Here is an 18,319-nt window from a genome sequence, read left to right as displayed (position 1 = left end):
GCGTCAGTCAGTATGGGTACAACCAATAATCTCTAAGAATGCTCCAAATTGTCCCGTTACTTACATTCAAAGTATTTGTCATTTTTCGAGTAGAGGTACGTGGATCTTCTTCTATCATGACCGGCACATTCTCTTCTACTTCTACCGTTCTTACTGTCATTGGTCTTCCTGGTCCTCCATTCGTTCACTACACAAACGCCTAGCTCAACACGGAAAATGCAAGTCGAATAGACAAAGTCAATCTGTTTCAACATATTCGATACATACAAATGACTTCTGACGAGACATACTATTCAAATTGAATGTCTGCATCCGTTTGTAGTAATCGGAATGTTGTTGATAGGTACAAACGGAATTGTTAGATTTTTTATTACTTGGTAGGTCCAGTGTAGTACGCTATACTTTCATTTCGGCTACGTTAATAATTTTGAAATCACCCAAATTCCGTATCTTCGAAACAAAGCGCCCTATCAAAAATCATCAAAGGACAAAATATCTTTAGAATAGTCCAAATAATAGTAGCTTATTTCTTTGCTGCATGTTTTATAAATTTTTTTTTCATATTCATAATCTGAAAGGATTCTTTGTGACATTCATGATACTCGGAAATGGAGGTTAGTATGAATATAAATAACTGAGCCGAAACTTGAAAATTATAATATTCAGGCATTTTTGTCTCATTTATACATGTTGTATATTCAATTTCATATAAGAGTGGCTGTCCATGAATAACATAGGTATCTGGTTGGAATATGGATTGAATATGGACTTGAATGACATATACCACAACTAATTTGAATCACCAGACATTTGTTCATGTCATATTCAAGTAACTTTTGCGAAAATCTTTCTTTGAACTAGTTTTTATATTCTCGAGATCTTTAAAAATGTACACAATTTTCTAATGCATCAATTAATTAAATGAATTGAATTCGTCATTTACCTACTACATGCAAAATTAATTGCGTTACGAGAACTTCCCCTTTGGAGGAAGGTATTTTTTTAAATTTTTTTTATCCATTAGCAGGTGTAGTGAACTACGAAGAGAATATTAATAAATTTATTATATCGGTGATACGGTTAGCTGATAAATGAACTTTTAATTAATTTCGCGTGACAAAAAATATACCGGTACCAACAAATATATATCATTCAATCAATTAACAGTTCAATTGTAATTTTGTTGAATGCAATCAATCAAGTTGTTACAAATATCAGGATTCGGTTACATTATTAATGGATGATATTCTTGTTTCAACAAATATAATTTTTTTATTTATAAATTGAGGTAAAAATATTTAATTAATTTTTGCAATTTACGATTTTGAAACGACAAAAGATTTTTTAAAATGCTTAACTCAATCTGCTTCGCCTTGTAATCAGCCAGTCCATCTCTGTGTGTAAGAGCCCCTTATACTAATTTTAACGATCCAAACACAAGTGTGTCCAGTCTGCATTGAATTGATAAAAACATTCTTCTAGGGAGGGCCTCTGGAGTCCGAGTACTTGAGATTTATTAGGTGTGTTTTCTTTAGGTGTTCGTAATTTAATTTTTTAATGGTGGTTTGAATTAAATTTCTATTCATATCGTTATAAACTTGTTTTTGGTTGTTCACTTTAGCGCCAAATTACACTGGAGAGAAATGTCAAGTACACGTAAATCATGCATATCTTAACGTCAATCTATATTGAAAAATTATTACTGTATTTGATCAATATATCCGTTATTTGTTTCTTCTCTATATAAAAACTGTATAATTTTTTTTTGAGTTTCAGTGATTGAATCTTTGTTTTCATGTTTTATTTCACGAATAATTTCCAAAATTTGCATCGGTACATGCGTAAAATCTTGAACATGTTTGGTATTAGATAGATACCCCTGAAGAAGTTATTGTGGAGTAAAACACTTTTTTTGTTTAGGTGAATTGTTATTTGAAAATATTTTTACAAATACGTTCAACACAAATTTTCATCAAGTTTGGTCAATTCTATAGGCCCACGAATAATGAGTTGTCATACATCTATTATCGAATAGATCAATTACCTTAAATATTTCAACTGGTCTACAAAGATATTGATAATAATTTAATATTTTTTCCTCAAGCATCTTTCATACTTTAAAAACTATACGCAAAACTCAAAATGGTATATGGTCATAGACATATCATGAGCAGGCCATTCAAAACTCTTTCATGCAATTCCTCGGTACTAACACCTGTGCTGAAAAGTCCGGTTCAAAATTGTCTTCATTCATCAACGCATTCATGCATCAAGAGCCACACAATCATTCAAGCGCCGCTCTAACATTTCAATACCACTTTTGTAGAACGGTTTATCTTTTGCATCAAAATAGGCATCAGTTGCAGCAATTACCTTTTTATTCGTGCGGAATTTCATACCGATGAGCATTTTTTGAGGTCTGCAAAAAGCCAGTAGTCGCTGGGAGCCAAATCGGGCGAATACGGTGGATGTGGGAGCAATTCGAAGTTCAATTCATCTAGTTTTGCCATTGTTCTGATTGACTTGTGACACGGTACGTTGCCTTGATGAAACACTTTTTTTCTTTGCCATATGCGCTCATTTATTGTCAATTTCGGCCTTCAAACGCTGCAATAACGCTATGTAATATTCATTGTTGATGGTATTTCGCTTCTTAAGGTAGTCGATGAATATTAAACCACGCACATTCCGAAATACCGAGGCCGTAACCATTTCAGCTGATTGTTGTGCTTTCGGGCGCTTTGGACGAGGTTCACCAGTTACTCTCCACTCAGATGACGATCGTTTTGATTCTGGAGGGAAGAGATGGATCCATGTTTCATCTATTGTTACATATCGACGCAAAATTTCGGTTTGTTATGTTTAAACATGGCCAAACACTACTCAGAATCATCAAGACGTTGTTTTTGGTCAACAGCTCTGTACAGAGCTTTCTCATAGTTAAATGCGTATGAAATATGAAGCCAACACGTTCTTTCGAAACCCTCACAATGTCAGCTAACTCACGCAACTTCACTTTTCGATCATTCGAAACGATTTTGTGGATTTTTCTGGAGTTACTACCTCATTTAGACGTTCACGGCATTCGGCATCATGGTCTCTCTACGACCACGTTTGAAGTCAGCAAACCAACGTTTAATTGTTGTTTTTGATGGAGGGGGGTCTTATAATACTGTTTAAGCCATTTCTTGGTGAACGGTCTTTTTCCCATCAAGAAGCAGTGTAAAATCAAAACACGAAATTGTTTCTGATCTATTATTTTGAAAATAACAAAAGTAGTGTCACTCTTAGCATAATAACACATAAACTCATGAGTAGAATATCATGAAATTTCAACAGCTTTTTTTGAAGGTCAGTACTTACTGAAAAGTGGTGAATGCAATAAGACTAACACCATCTATGAGGTAGGCCTGATACTTTCTAGCCCATGTAGAATCTCAAGCCAGCTAGTGCAATTAAGTTCACGGGCCTTGTTTGCGAGAGACGCATTCAAATTTCCTGTTCGAGACTAGTTTTTGGCATTCGAAAGGTCGAAAGGATCTCTCACAACTTGGTTGCTACGAAATGGCTGTCTATGAACAATCGGTGGAAACCTCATAGTCTATCGCTACTTCATGAAGTGATAATTAAGAAACGTCTTCCTGTCTTACGAAAAATCAAATATAGAACATGCGTTAATAATCTCAATTTGTGACATAAATGATCATTACAATCCCCCACCACCATACTGAACAATTTGAAAAATCACTTTCGTACAATTCAATTGAATCATACAATCTGCTTCCTGGAAATCTTAAAACAACGACAGTGACCAGTGGCCAGGTTTCTTGAGCATCAACAAAAATAAATTTTTGATGAGCAATGCTTGAGAGTATGTATAAGTACATGTTTTCATCATTTGCTCAAAAAATTTTTTTTTTTTCTCAATTTCTTTTCAACTTTCTAGGGATAATTAGATTATTATTTTTTGTAGTTTTCTGTAATCTTATGTTAATTTTGTTTTTTATCACAGGTTCCCGGGGGAGACCATTTCACCAGACCAGACTCACTCGACTCATTTGGCTCTTTTAAACCATAATTGAGTTGTAACTTCATTACATATGGTTGATAAAGGTCATTATTATTATTATTGTTATATCTACATCGCACACTAGAGAACTTTAGGAAGTACTAACAAGCATAAATATAATTTTCATATCACTCAGACTAACAGCGCATAACTGAACAAAGCATAAAACCAATGCATTTAATTTTTCAAAAAAATTTGTCGGTTTGGGTGAAACCAATCTCCTTTCTAGAACTGCTTTTACCAACGAGATGTCACTATAGAAATATGGAGACACATAACTAGACGCCTTTCTGCAACACTTCAGAAACGTGAAACCTCTCATTAAATTCACAATCCAGAAATAATCATGAAATAAAATACTGTTCCGGTTGATTCCCTCAACTCTTTCAATTCACCGTTGTGTTAAAGTTGATTGGATTCCAACTATGGGCATATTCTTTCTCATTGTTCAACGTCCGACCCATGATAGGAATCGTATATTAGAAGGTGAGACCTTGTTATTTCTTAGCTCAGACAAGTTTTGTCTATTGAGCATTGTTGTTCGTAAGGGGCGATAGCCATTTCAACTAAAATTTCTTTCAAAAATCAACTCAAACGAGGCAGTACCTGAATTACGAATTCAATAACCATCAATCGTCCAAGACATAATTGTTGAAATCCTAATTGATCAGGTTTTCAACAGAATGGGTACTCAAAAAAACTGATGAAATAGACATTGACCGTTTCACCCCTTCCTAACGTCAGAGAACTTTCAGAAAAGATGTGAAAAATTAGATCTAAGTGCAACATTAAAATATACTTCAGATGGAGGTACACCATTCGTTGTAGCCCCATGAAAACCACGCCAGCAAACTCGGAGAATGACTCCAAGAATTGCGTTTATCAAACATATGTGAATGTCGCAGTCAGCCAAGCTGATGTGGAGATTCGTAACGCATGGAAACTACCAATCGAAGTCAGAGTACCTACCAGTCATATTTCATTTGATTTTTCTGGTCATGTTTTTTAGGTGTTTCTGAATTTTGTGAATTTTTTATTATGTTTTTGGTTATCGTTCAGCTGACTTCTTCTCTCCGCTGTCACCAATTCTATTTTCTCATATTTTGTGTACCTTCATCCGAGTGTTCTTCTGTGCGTTTTATTGACCTTTTTTTTGGGATTGGTGGGACCCTACTTTTGAAAAGATTATTAATCAGGTTATTTCCATGAAGATATGACCTGGTTGACTAAGACATAATTTCTGTTCATCTTCATACATAAAATGAAATGACAACCTCAGTAAATCAACAACTTTACTTTCACTTGTTTCAACAGCATTCCTATTAAATGATAGATAATTCAAGAAAGATATCGAATAAGAAATGACGCGTTTTTAAAGGCATTCAAAAAATAACAAATTGAAAATTATTTTCAAAATCTGAGTACCTGCCCAGAAACTTATTCGTCTCTGGAATGACCTGTAGTGTGGTATCTTGTAAACTATTTCTGATAAAAAGGTTATAAACACCCTGAAGGACATATTGTGAAAGCTGATATGTTCGCCTGCTTACTGGTTATGGAGAAGATGTTTGGTACCAGAAGGATGTAATATCATCTCATAATTGCGGAAACGTAAGGCTATTATTTGATTAAATATTTAGATGAAAGGTGGTTAGCCAACAATGGACAACATTTTACTTCAAAGCCATTAATGTCGATGAAATCAGTCGTACTGTAAATAAGAACTTGATAGAGAATTGCTAAATGCCCGGGTGCTAACGGAAATATAAAAAAATCAATGTCAACAAAAATGAAATAACTTTTTCAGTTATGTGAATAGAATACATGTTTATAATGCCAGACAGACGTAACGTAACGTAACAAAAAATGGGTATATAAGTACGAATTCTCTCCAAGAAGCTTTCTCTTTCAATAGTTACAAGACAGACTTACAATCAAAAAAATTGTAGTAACAACTTCTGATAAATGATAAGTAATTGCTTTCGAGAATTTAACGAAAGGTTCTCATGTCACTTTAGCTCACACCAATCCAGCTATATCATCAAGTATATTTTCTAATCCTTGTAATTATCTGGTGTAATATTTTCCCAAAGGGGAGTTCCAATGAGTGCTCGTCCATTCAGTATGCAGTTTAATTAACTCGAAAACCGTAACAGTATCAATGAATACAATGAATCATTATGAAAAAAGGTGGAATCAAATAATATCGGCACTATTGTAGTTTTATTGTTGTTGCAAACCCCACACACAATCCCCTTTATTTGAAAATTGTGAGGATTATGCAAGTCATTTGATGATTCTCGTTTCTACCGACTTGTTGACAAACGACAATGTTTGATTTATTAGTGGAAGATGACTCGGATCATTAGAACTAGCTCAATAGCTCTAGCAATGAAATGACAGGGGATGCGCCCTCTATAGGTAAATCTTGCAAACATTTTTGAAGCAAGTCACTTATTTTTTATAAATTCCATATTCATAAATTGAATTCTTCAGATATTTTGTAAATAAATGTGAAGACAAAAATAACTTCTTAGAGGTTTGTTGAAATTAATGCTGAAGTAAAAAGTCTAATTTTATTTTTGAAGATGTTTCTGTCAGTGATGAACGGTTTTCTTCCCAAATGAGTTGACTTGAGTGAAAAGAAGAAATAATTTGAATCATAGTTTTAGGAAAATCATCACTCTTGATTTTCAGCCAAATTTGATATATGAATCAGCAGGATAAACATATAGTAATAAATTCACATTGTTTCTGGTGTATGTTGAATATTTGCCTTCGAAATAAATACTTTGATTCATTAATTTGTTTTTTTCAAGTCGTTTAATATGTAGTTCCATTAGGAAAAAAAAGTAATACAAATCATGAAATTATGAAACAACAACAAAAATTAATTGACGCTCCGGGGTGACTTGATTAATTTCAGTGGGGCATTTGCTTTTTCAACTGCAATAAAACCCGGGAAAACCTACAGCACCACATCATCTGAAGATATTGATCTGCCAATGTCCTCTCTTTCATAGAATAACATGAAGGGGGTCTCCAGAGGCTCCAATAAATTCAAGATATCGTCAGAATATTTATTGTCATGACAATCGTAAACTAAACCAAAGTTTACGCTTGAGGAAGCAATGGTATAGCGAAACACGTGTCGCGGTTTTTGTAAATCCCTTTATAGTGAAAAATCATACAATGAACTGCATTTAGTTTTAACATTGTTCTTGTCACATCTGAAACCACTCGTATTTTTTTTTATTAGAATTATAAAAAATGCTAGGTTACCGTCACTAGTTCACTGGACACGATGATTTTTCGAAACTATTATTCTCGCATAGTTCTCGTGACATCAATTGTTCATATATATATATATATATATATATATATATATATATATATATATATATATATATATATATAAAATAAATAGATAAGTACTCTTTGATCATTCCCATATTGATTTCAATTTAAGAGCCACCGGTATACAGCTGTTTCAGCCTATTGGGCATCGTCAGTACCGGGCAGGCGGTCCTCGATTGAAGACAAAATGAGAAAAAACCAAGAAAGTACTTGATAAAAATAGCTGCGTAAACGCAAGCGAAACATAAGTGGAACCACCTGCCCGGTACTGACGATGCCCAATATATATATATATATATATATATATATATATATATATATATATATATATATATATATATATATATATATATATATATATATCAAAAATGAAAAATTCGTGGACACAACACAACAACAACACAACAGGGGGTTTGCCCCCCTGTTTGGAGTGTTGTGTCCACGAATTTTTCATTTTTGATTTATATCATGCACACTCGATAAAATCTCCATTTGTATATATATATATATATATATACATATATATATATATATATATATATATATATATATATATATATATATATATATATATATATATATATATATATATATATATATATATTGTATTCAAATTAATAAATCATTCGTGTTATTTCTCGTCTATACTCCCCTCTTTCATATCTGCCTAAATATAAAAATTAAGTATTGTTCGAAGTCTTAATTTATTATCATTTTCGGAATATAATTCTTCTTTTTTTTCATTTTAACAGTGTACACTTTTAATCCCATGTTCATTTTCCATCCCTTTTTCATTTTCATCATGTATATTTCTTTTTTATGTTTGTTAATTTTATGATCTTTCATAAAATCATATTCAAACCATTTATCTCCACTCTTGGTTTAATGGTCGTTCTTTCTCACATTCATTTGAGGTGGAAAATATTCAACTGATATTTTATACCTGTATCCTTTCGAATTCTATTCAGCGTCCATGCAGTGCGTGGGATGTGAACAGTAATTTATTTCTGCCTATGATTTCTATCAATGACAGTTCCTTCTTCAAGATTCTAAATATTTATTTCAGATACCTACTTAACCTAATTCTTTAAGAGTTTCGACTTTGTAAAATTATTTCAAGAATTTAGACAACCAAATATGTTGTGACCATTGTAAACATTGTTTCATCAATAAAATTTAGTAAAAAATTTTGTATCCCCAAAAATACATGTTGAAAACTATAAAATTCCGTTATGAATTCCTTGTAGAAATATAATCAAACGGGACTTTATTAACCGCTTAATTATGATGCATATCCAGCCGTCACGTATTTCTAGTAGAAATGGTTCCTTCTTCGTCATTCAAAGAAAAGATTAGTTTTGTTGCCTAAACACAATTACCACGGGTAGTGGATTAGACCCAAGTCCTAAGTAAATATTTCCTTTAGAACCACACCGGGCGCCCTACCACAAATTTTCAACAGAATTTATTGGGCCGTCTATGATATAGTTGGGGCAATTTTCTCAATACCCTAGCCCTAGAGGCTTCCATAAATTTGTAATATATCGATTACGACATTCATTTTCTGTTATCAAATTAGTTATTGACTTCTTCAAGGTGGGACAGATTTATAGCGCGAGTCTGTTGAGGGCCTTCATCAATTGGAAAGACGTCATGTAAAACAAGACGGCTTTTCAGTAAACGTTAAATTGAATGGCTATAAACTGAGATTGTAGCCAAAAACTTAGAAAAATGATTTTATTATATTGAATGCACCTAAAAATGTTATGCACAATGTTTTGCAAATTCAAATAACACTTAATTGTGATCTGTCCACTGATCAGTGTACACAACATCAACCCGTGTTTCTCCATACGATAGCTTCTTCACTAATGTTTGGCAAGGAAAAAAAATTAATTTATATTTTTCATTTCAAATTGACAGTTCATAAGGAAGTATTATAACTAAGAAGTTCTAGTCTTCAAGTACACATATTTTTTAAAAAAATAATTCAAATTGTCGTTGATTTGCAAAATTGTCAATTTTGCAAATGATGATATAGTAACTGAATAAATCTAAGTGGATAAAAGAAAAATTGAAAACTTATTTGTAACTAACGTTACTGCAGTTTTAAACTTATACAATAAACAGAATACAACAGAATTTATTGAGAGTTTATTGTGTAAGTTTGAAAATGTCCGTATAGGACGAAACCGCAGTAACGTTAGTTACAAATAAATGTGGTAAAAAACATAGAGAGTTTCATTTTCCTTTTCTTCATTAAGATTTCCCAGCACGTAATAACGGCTACATCCATCAATTTATTGAAAATTAAAAATGGTTTTCGTAACAATTGTACTTTTTCACCTCAGTCTTCCAATGTTCTAGTGTTGAGACCTGAGGCTAGGCAGAAATAGACCTAAGTCGTAAAGTCACGAAACCACCTTTACTGTGGCAACATATGAGAAATGGGGACAGAGTGTTCTTGATTTGTTAAAAATGTTCAACTCCCTTAGAATACAGTAAAGCAAGAAAGGAATTAGTAAACAAGGTACCAGAGTTAGTTGACACCCAGTAGTACAATGTAGCCAATGCAAGTCGTATATTATTGGTTTCAGTTAGAAAACTTCTCGATACATAAGACCACCAGTAATGTCACATCCAGAAAGTTCCTATATTTGTTATTAATGCTCCCGAAAAATAGGAAAAATTTTGACGTCTGTGAAACAATTAATTGTATTGAAATAAAACCGTACCGCGAATGAATTCAACTTTCAGTTTGCATAACAACACACAACACTCATCGATGTATATCTTCTTCATTGAAATGTTTTTCTATGAGACAGCAGCAATCTTCTATGTATTGTTGCATGCTGCTAATCTGGAATGATATCTACCGGTATTTCGAGACAGCTGTTCGTTGCCTTTTTTCAGACTATAATATCTATCACCTGTATACATTTACTTACACAAATATTGAACATCTTCACCCACCAGATGTTCAGATTGCGACTCGACGTAATCACAAAAAAGTGGATTATTATCATCGATGACAATTGACTGTAGGAATAAAGAATCTTATACGAAAATAAATATTTAGAAATGAAATCTCGAAATAATCATCTTTTGCAATTACCTGCACTGTAGGTTCTGGTGAATGCCTGCCGGAAAACAACTACTTTCCCGGTTAATACCACGCTGGATATTCAATTATTTCCGACAGACATTTATGCAAGATACTTCACACAGGTTAGTCTCGCATATGTTTCTCGTTCATAGTTGAAGGCAAGCTCTATTCATATATCTCAGATAGTCCTTAGGCATGACAAAACGTACACCCAAGTGTTTCTTCATTTCTAATTAGAAAAAATACATTTCTGTTAAATAAATTAGATGATAAATAAATAATTAGTTTCATAAGCCAGTTTAGCTGATAGCTGATAGATAATGTGTGTACTCAAATTAGTTGAAATTAGTTGTGCCTTAAAATTATTTGTGATAAATGCATCTGATCACTGCTTAAATATAAATTGTAGTAAATCCAATGTTGGTTTTTGGACCAAAAAGCTCTAGAAATGATATTGGCAAATCTGTGAAAGTAGTAGTAAATGAACATGCACTTGAGGTTGTCCCAGAAGCCAAAAGCCTGGGCTTCATTTTAGATATGGACTTGAAATTCGAAAGTCGCGTTAATCAATTCATTAGGCGTGCGTATTATTCGCTTAAAATTATATGTACACCAAAATTTCCTACCCATGAAGGTGAAGGTGAATTTGTGTGCATCGTTAGTTTTATCTATATTCAATTATGATGATGTTTTGTATGGTCCATGTTCGATCAACCAATTATGAAAAAAGTACAGAGAGTTCAGAATTCCTACTTTTTAATTTTTGAAATTAGAAGAAGAGAAAGGATATCCCATCTACAAAGTCATAGAATTTTAACATAGTTTTTCCTTTTTTATTTGTTCCTTTGCGTACTAGGCGACATTTTTGAGGTTGAGTGGAAGAGCAATTGAATGATGACTTGTTTGCCATCATTTGAATTGAACATATAACAACTAAATTGTACCTGATTAATTTGGTTGAAATGTATTTGAAGATAATAAAGACGATTTTATCATTATAATTATCAGTATCATTAAACAGTGATTTTTTTTTATTTTAATTTTATTAGATCGGTTGATATTTGACATAGATAAAACAATCAGCACAAATGGATCATAGATCGTTGTTGTAGTAAATTCAAAATCAATATTTGAATAAAATTTACTGTCAAGATCGAAAAGACTAGATTATCTGAAGAATTGTCAAATGCAACCAGATGACACAAAATCAACAGAATTTTTCGATGTTCTCTTGAATATTCGTGATGGTATCTGATCAATAAGTTAGTTATAGAGACCTACACTGTGGAAAAATTAGGGGCTTAAGTTTTGAAATTTGCAACAATTTTCTTTTAACAGTTAACATGTTCTTCAAAAAATAGTTTCGACAATTCTTGCAATCTGAAGAGGGTAGTCAAAACTGTAAACTATGGAGTGGTTCTGTGAGAAACATGTCAACCATGTAAGAACCATGTAAGAACCGTCAATCAAAAAGGTCGTATCTATGTTTTCATGATTTTCATGAGCTGGTCTCTAGGAAGATGCAAAATAGTGCGAATCATCCTTAAACATGTTTAAGCTGATTTATCACGAAATTTAGATGAATCCTTCCTGATTAGCAGGGCACTTTGAATATGAATTAATTTGAATTTTATTACAAAAATAGACTTATTGATTAGAGTGGTAAATGTCAATGTGATTTGACAAATGTTTGGCCAGACTGTCGTATTTTCTTATATTAGTGTTTACTTGTTTACTCTGAATGAACGACCATTTCACTTGTGTAGCTAAGATTTTCTTCAAGATTGCAATATATTTCTACCCGAATAAAGGTATTACACAATGTATAATAGATATACCGTCTCCTTCATCAAACTACAACTCACCAGAATTCGTACAAACAAATCCAATAAAGTGTCACCTCTCACTTCGATCACAAGTCATAATCCAAAAACAAAACAGATGAGTGCACAGTCACAGTCCTAAGCACATGGTCACTAGACAAGCACATACTCAGTTGTTGTCACTACCGATTCAAGTTGGCAAGTGTCGAATCGCGCCACTCCAGTCTACCTACCTGGTCATACCTGGCCATGAGACCTCTTGTCTGCATTTCGTCTATCCCCTCGCTGTTTCTCACCCCCCGCTTGCTCCCAGCCGCACCACACCGGGCTCAAGACTCTTACCACCCTCCCCACCTTTAGATTTCGACCTTGGCATTGATGTAATGCCGGGTTTTGTCTCGCGATTTTTTATTGCCCAGAGAAAAGTGGCTTTATGTTCTTGACCACGTTATCGGATGAAATCTTGATTGTCTAGTGGATTGAAGAGTGTAGCATAGTAAATAGGTTTAAATGAGAAGGACAGGTTGGCGATTACTTCCTGATGGAGAGTGATGGATGGGGGGTCAGTATTAATTGAAAGTGAAGAGAAAAATATAGTAGGTATCCCTGTATTGGTGGGGAAGTTCATAAACTTAGTCGCAGCTGTATATTTTTATCGACATTTCGGGACGTCAACAGAACAAATTATGTTATGTGGCAATTTTCAATGAATATATATTGATGATAATTTCACTATTATAAAAAGAAAATTAACATATTAAAATAGTATAACCTAACTAGAGAGATTTCAACGATACTATTGTGCATATTTCGAATTGCCTTATATTTATGAAAATACATTTTAAAAATTTTAAAATAGACGGGTAGGTCTATCAACGAGTTTTAAATTTGAAACAGTTGCTGATCGTCTATTTATGTTTATGAAATTATAGGATTATCTTATTTATAGATACATTTTTGCAACAAGTTTACAAAACCGCTACATTTGTTTCAGTATATCATGCTACAAAAAATAAAGAATGGGATAATAGTTATACAATTAAAAATATAAAATTTGTGGATATCAGCAAACTCAGAATGAATACAGAAAAAAAGAGCGCTGGTGTGATATATATTTGAAAAAAAAATGTTGATCCAACCACAAATTTCTGAATAAAAAATACAATATATTATTGAGATAAGCACAAGTAAAATTGAATTCACTACAGGGGGGCCGGAGTCTTGGTTTGGTTATTTTTGATGATATGGATGGCGGGAGATCTAGATGGTGATCACATCAGCAGTAGTTTTTTAATTTTTTACACATATGGCAACCCACACATTATCTACGTTTGAAAACGAAACGCATTTTTGGGGATTTCCACAAATACTGTTTACGTTCTACTACTCCATGCATTATTCAAAATTTAGAGGACCACCATGTTGAATTGCTTGATGTGAACGACGTAGACATTCCAAAATCGGATGAAAGTGAGCAGATACACAACATCGAGCAGCAAACATCCAATGTCATTGAAAACTTAGAATCATGGATTCTTATGTTATGGACTGAAGACTGTTAATTGGAAACAATATGTATACCTAAAATTATGAAGGAGTTTGTTTTTGAATAATATATGTAAAAATATGTGTTTAATATGTTAATATATTCAACGAAAGTCATTTTTTGTGGAGGAGAAAATCAGTTTTTTTATCGACCTTTTTTGGGTAATTGTTACCTTCGACAATCTAAAAAAAATATAAAATTATAATGGAGAACTTTATACAAGTGTAGAAGGGCAAACTTTTTAGTTTACCCCGATAAGTTACTGCGTAAAAATCAAAGTATTTTTCACAAAGAAAAATCTTTTATTTATCAGTAACTTGTGGTATTTAACAATATTGCCTATCAAAAAAATTATTAAGAAATGATACTTATCTTTTACGTTTCGGAGGCCAAAAAATCTGCCTCCGTCTACAGAAATGGATAAAGAATTCGAATAAATTCGCAGTTATTCCTTTTTTGATAGCTTATTTCTTTACTTCTTCGACAGATGTCAAAGGAAATATCAAAACTTTCTTTGAAGTTGAAGTTGAAGGAAGTTTCAAAACTTCCTTTGACATCTGTCGAAGAAGTAAAGAAATAAGCTATCAAAAAAGGAATAACTGCGAATTTATTCGAGTTTTTTATCCATTTCTGAAGACGGAGGCACATTTTTTGGCCTCCGAAACGTAAAGTATCATTTCTTAATAATCTTTTTGATAGGCAAAATTGTTAAATACGACAAGTTACTGATAAATAGAAGATTTTTCTTTGTGAAAAATACTTTGATTTTTACGCAGTAACTTATCGGAGTAAACTAAAAAGTTTGCCCTTCTACACTTGTATAAAGTTCTCCATTATAATTTTATATTTTTTTTAGATTGTGGAAGGTAACAATTACCCAAAAAAGGTCGATACAAAAATGTTAATATAATAATATGTTTTCCGTAAACCAGCTATCGCACCCCTACGAACGAGAACCCTCTGCAGTCGAAACTTGTGTGAGCTAAGGAATAACGAGGTCTTACCTTTTAACGTGTGATTCCTAACACAGGTGAGAAATTATTCTTTCTATATTTTTACCACTTTCATTTGTATATATCCTTACTGCAGTTTTGTCCTATATGGACATTTTCAAACTGATACAATATTGTATACTCCTTGTTGAATACCGTGTCAATGAAGTTTGTTCAAATGAGTATTACGTGCGGTAAAGTCCTCTAATCCAAATCTATTTCTAATTTCTAGAATTATAACTACTGCTGACGAATCAATGGAAACAGGGTACATTAAGTGACAAATGCATATAACAATGTTTATGTAACTATGGGAGGGGGGTAAGAACTTTGCTTACTTTTACTGACACGGGAGATGAGGGGGGGAGGGTAAAATAATTGTAATAAATACGCTTACTTGGTAAAAAATGTTTTATGGTGATAAATACACTTCAAATGACCCGTGCGTTGGGCAACCTGTTGGGCGCGTCCCCATGTGGCGGACAGGGGAACGGCCAGGGGACTGGAGGCCCTGTCTGGGAAGCCAATGTGGCCTTACGGACGGGGTCGCCGGACTTCTGGTCAGTGGCAGTGGCTGGACAGAAGTGCTCACCTCAATCTAAGGCGGTGGCTGCAGATGAACAGAAATGAGGCTGGACATAGCAGAACACATCGTGATGTAATACAAAGGCCAAGGCGTAAGCGCATTTGTGGCGCGCTGAGGCCAAAAGGAGAAACAGAGCGAAGGAAGCAAGAGTGGCAGCAACTATAAGTGCACCCCCACTCCACCTCCGACAGTAAGGGCACTTCCTGCAGCGGCCGCCAAGAGCTCCGGCTTGAATGAAGGCAAGGAACCGGCTGCCCCTGCAGGAAAGCTTCCTCACCTGTGCACCTCCACGGAGGAAACCCCAAGAAGGTTAAAGAAGCCTCGCAACAACAGTAATGTCGCTGCACCTTCCAAAACCTTCGTGGAGGCCACCGTGAGACACCTCAAGGTTGCCAAAAAGAGTGTGTGTTTGGCGAGTGTTGGCCTACACCTACCTAGTGACCTGTCCACCTTCCTGGAAAGGACAGGATGGACGACTCCTCGGGAGGATGTACAATGGGTCACATGTTGCCTAAAGTGCTCTGGGTCTACATCATGCTCCCTCCTACTCTACAGAACAGAACACTTTGAATGAAAGATATTATTGGTGAAAACTTCATAAAAACAGTGATTTACTCTCATCATATGATATATACTAAGTAATAGATTAAAAACATGTCGATTTTTTATAATGAAATATTGACTTGTTATCATAACTATTTCTTATACTGAAATTAATATACATAAACCGTTCCATACTGATTTTCAGTATAAATATCTTAGATTTTTTGGAACGAAATATAATTGTCCCCCGGTCGAATAAGTTTATGATTTTGAATAATATAAAAATCAAAATCAGAACAGTTTTTGAGGAAGAAATAAATGAATGAAGAAATTAATGGAAGAAATAGATGAACCTGACTATAAATTGTTGTCAACTCTAATTAGAAAAATAAAAAGAATGATATTTCTTCGATTGTACTGTTAAAATTTTCAATGCCAAATTCAGTAACATATTTGTAATGGGTAATACTTTCGCCCGTCATTTAAAACTGGTTGTTGAACCGTGAATATGTGGGGTAACAGTTTATCTCCGGTTTTTTCATCTTAGAGGGGTTGGCATCGGCATTAAAAGATACAATATGCAATCCTTATAATCTTTTCCTAGCAAGTACTATGCCCAACCCCTTAAACGAGTGGTTTGTTACTTTTTATACACTGCACCATAGTCGACGTCTAGGAGCTAGACGCTGATTTATAATAAGAACATAGACCGCATGAGGTCCCTAACAATTGTGCCTAATCAGAGTAACTGATGGACAGAAGGGCGTTACGTCATGGAATGAATAAATACTGAAAATGTAATGATACAAATTAAGGGTATATTCAAGATTTATATCGTATTCGTTGGTCAGTTTACTAAATGTTATTTAATAAACAGTACATGAATGGTGGTGTGTGGAGGTCAAGAAAAGGGTAAGAATCGTTTCATTCAAATATGTCTGAAGGGTGGAGTAGGAAATTTTTATAATTATCGCTATAATAGGATGAATTAGCACAATAATCTTTCAGATAGTTCATTTGTGTACGATTCAAGGAATTATTAGCAACAACAAAAAGTTCCTCTTCTCCTTGAAAAAAAAAATATACAAACGGTTTGTAAACATTCTCAGATACAAACTGGAAAATATTATGACTGAAATCACATATCCGAAAAGAACATTGAAACAAATAATGTTGAAGAAAGTTATACTGTTTCCTAATGGTGAAAACAAATAAATCATAAATCCAAAACGCTAACATATATTGCTCAAACAAAATGTAGTAATTTCTTTATGATTTGACATATCTGGATTTTTTTTAAGGACAAGACACAAACACTACATAAACATCCTTAAGGCGTTCTAAGAGCGCTGTCTGTACGGAAGTATCGATATCCGTTGGATTTGAATCGCTGGAGATCAATTTCATTTGGAAAAACGTTCTCAGGAAGTTTATTCTACGTAAACACAGTTCGTCAAATGGAAGAGTTCTCAAACAGTAAAGTTCGAGGTGTACTGAGTTGAATCTCAAAACGATGAGCAGCCACAGTCCGTCGCATGTTTCTCATATGTACAGATGTACAGATTGGTAGAATCAAATGTGCCAAGTCACTTGAACACCTCCCTCAAGCGGATGGCTCTTTTCTGGATGGAATCCAGCAGCTTCAGGGAATGCTTAGAGACGGAGCTCCATACATGAGAACAATACTCCTAAAAAAGGTCTGATCTGAGCTTCATAAAGCATCAAAAGTGACGGGTTAGTGATACTTCACCAGGTCCATCTTGCTCTGTGTCGCAAATGAGTCGCGAACAAAATAATTCATGAGCCTTCGAGTCGTTTTATACTATACCTGTAGTGGCGTGCGTTTGGGTAATTAATCAAAAATACCCATCAAAACGAATGACTATGTTTATTTATTCATATACAGTCGGTATCGTTGTTATATTTGTAATATTTATATGTGCAAAAATATAAAAAAATAAAAATGTGTGAATATCAGTAATATCTGATGAATCTTCGACGGATGCATTGACTGAAAGTACTATAATTTTCTCTTCCCTCACCAATTTTCGGAATCGACATTTCAGAAGGATTCCTCAGAAAGCATTTTTAAATATTTCTTTCAATGTCGTGTTTACTCTTGCTACGAAACCATTTACTTGAGCCCAAATGAGTTCAATGGGATTAGGTTCACAAAGGTAAGGGGGTAGACGTAGATTAATAATACTTCATTTTTGTTCTATCTTGTTGACAACATATATGCAAATGTGGAATTGGTATTTCTATTTACAAAACTAGTTCTATCCTCTTTAACTCTT

The 18,319-nt window shown here is 33.8% G+C and overlaps 1 protein-coding gene across 2 annotated transcripts in view; it reads right to left on the bottom strand.

Moving 5' to 3' along the window:
- PsGEF (Protostome-specific GEF) overlaps nt 1-12,595 on the bottom strand; it is a 199,928-nt gene extending 187,333 nt beyond the window's left edge. The window contains exon 1 of one of the 2 annotated variants that reach the window (XM_074177906.1): nt 12,398-12,595. Coding sequence is in view for 1 of the 2 variants with exons in the window: in XM_074177905.1 (XP_074034006.1) it covers nt 65-254 (190 nt within the window). In the remaining variant the exon portion in view is untranslated. Of the gene's footprint in view, nt 1-64; nt 318-12,397 lie in introns of those variants that run through there. The other variant, XM_074177905.1, reaches the window with a different exon arrangement.
- Between the last annotated feature and the right edge of the window lie 5,724 nt (nt 12,596-18,319).

The sequence above is a fragment of the Leptinotarsa decemlineata genome, unplaced genomic scaffold (genome assembly GCF_025532065.1).
Source record: "Leptinotarsa decemlineata unplaced genomic scaffold, Ldec_3_MD MMD2_tig00003335_RagTag_RagTag, whole genome shotgun sequence".
Classification (NCBI taxonomy): domain Eukaryota; kingdom Metazoa; phylum Arthropoda; class Insecta; order Coleoptera; family Chrysomelidae; genus Leptinotarsa; species Leptinotarsa decemlineata.
The sequence above is the reverse complement of the archived record's forward strand: the minus strand, read 5'-3'. Positions and strand labels throughout refer to the sequence as shown.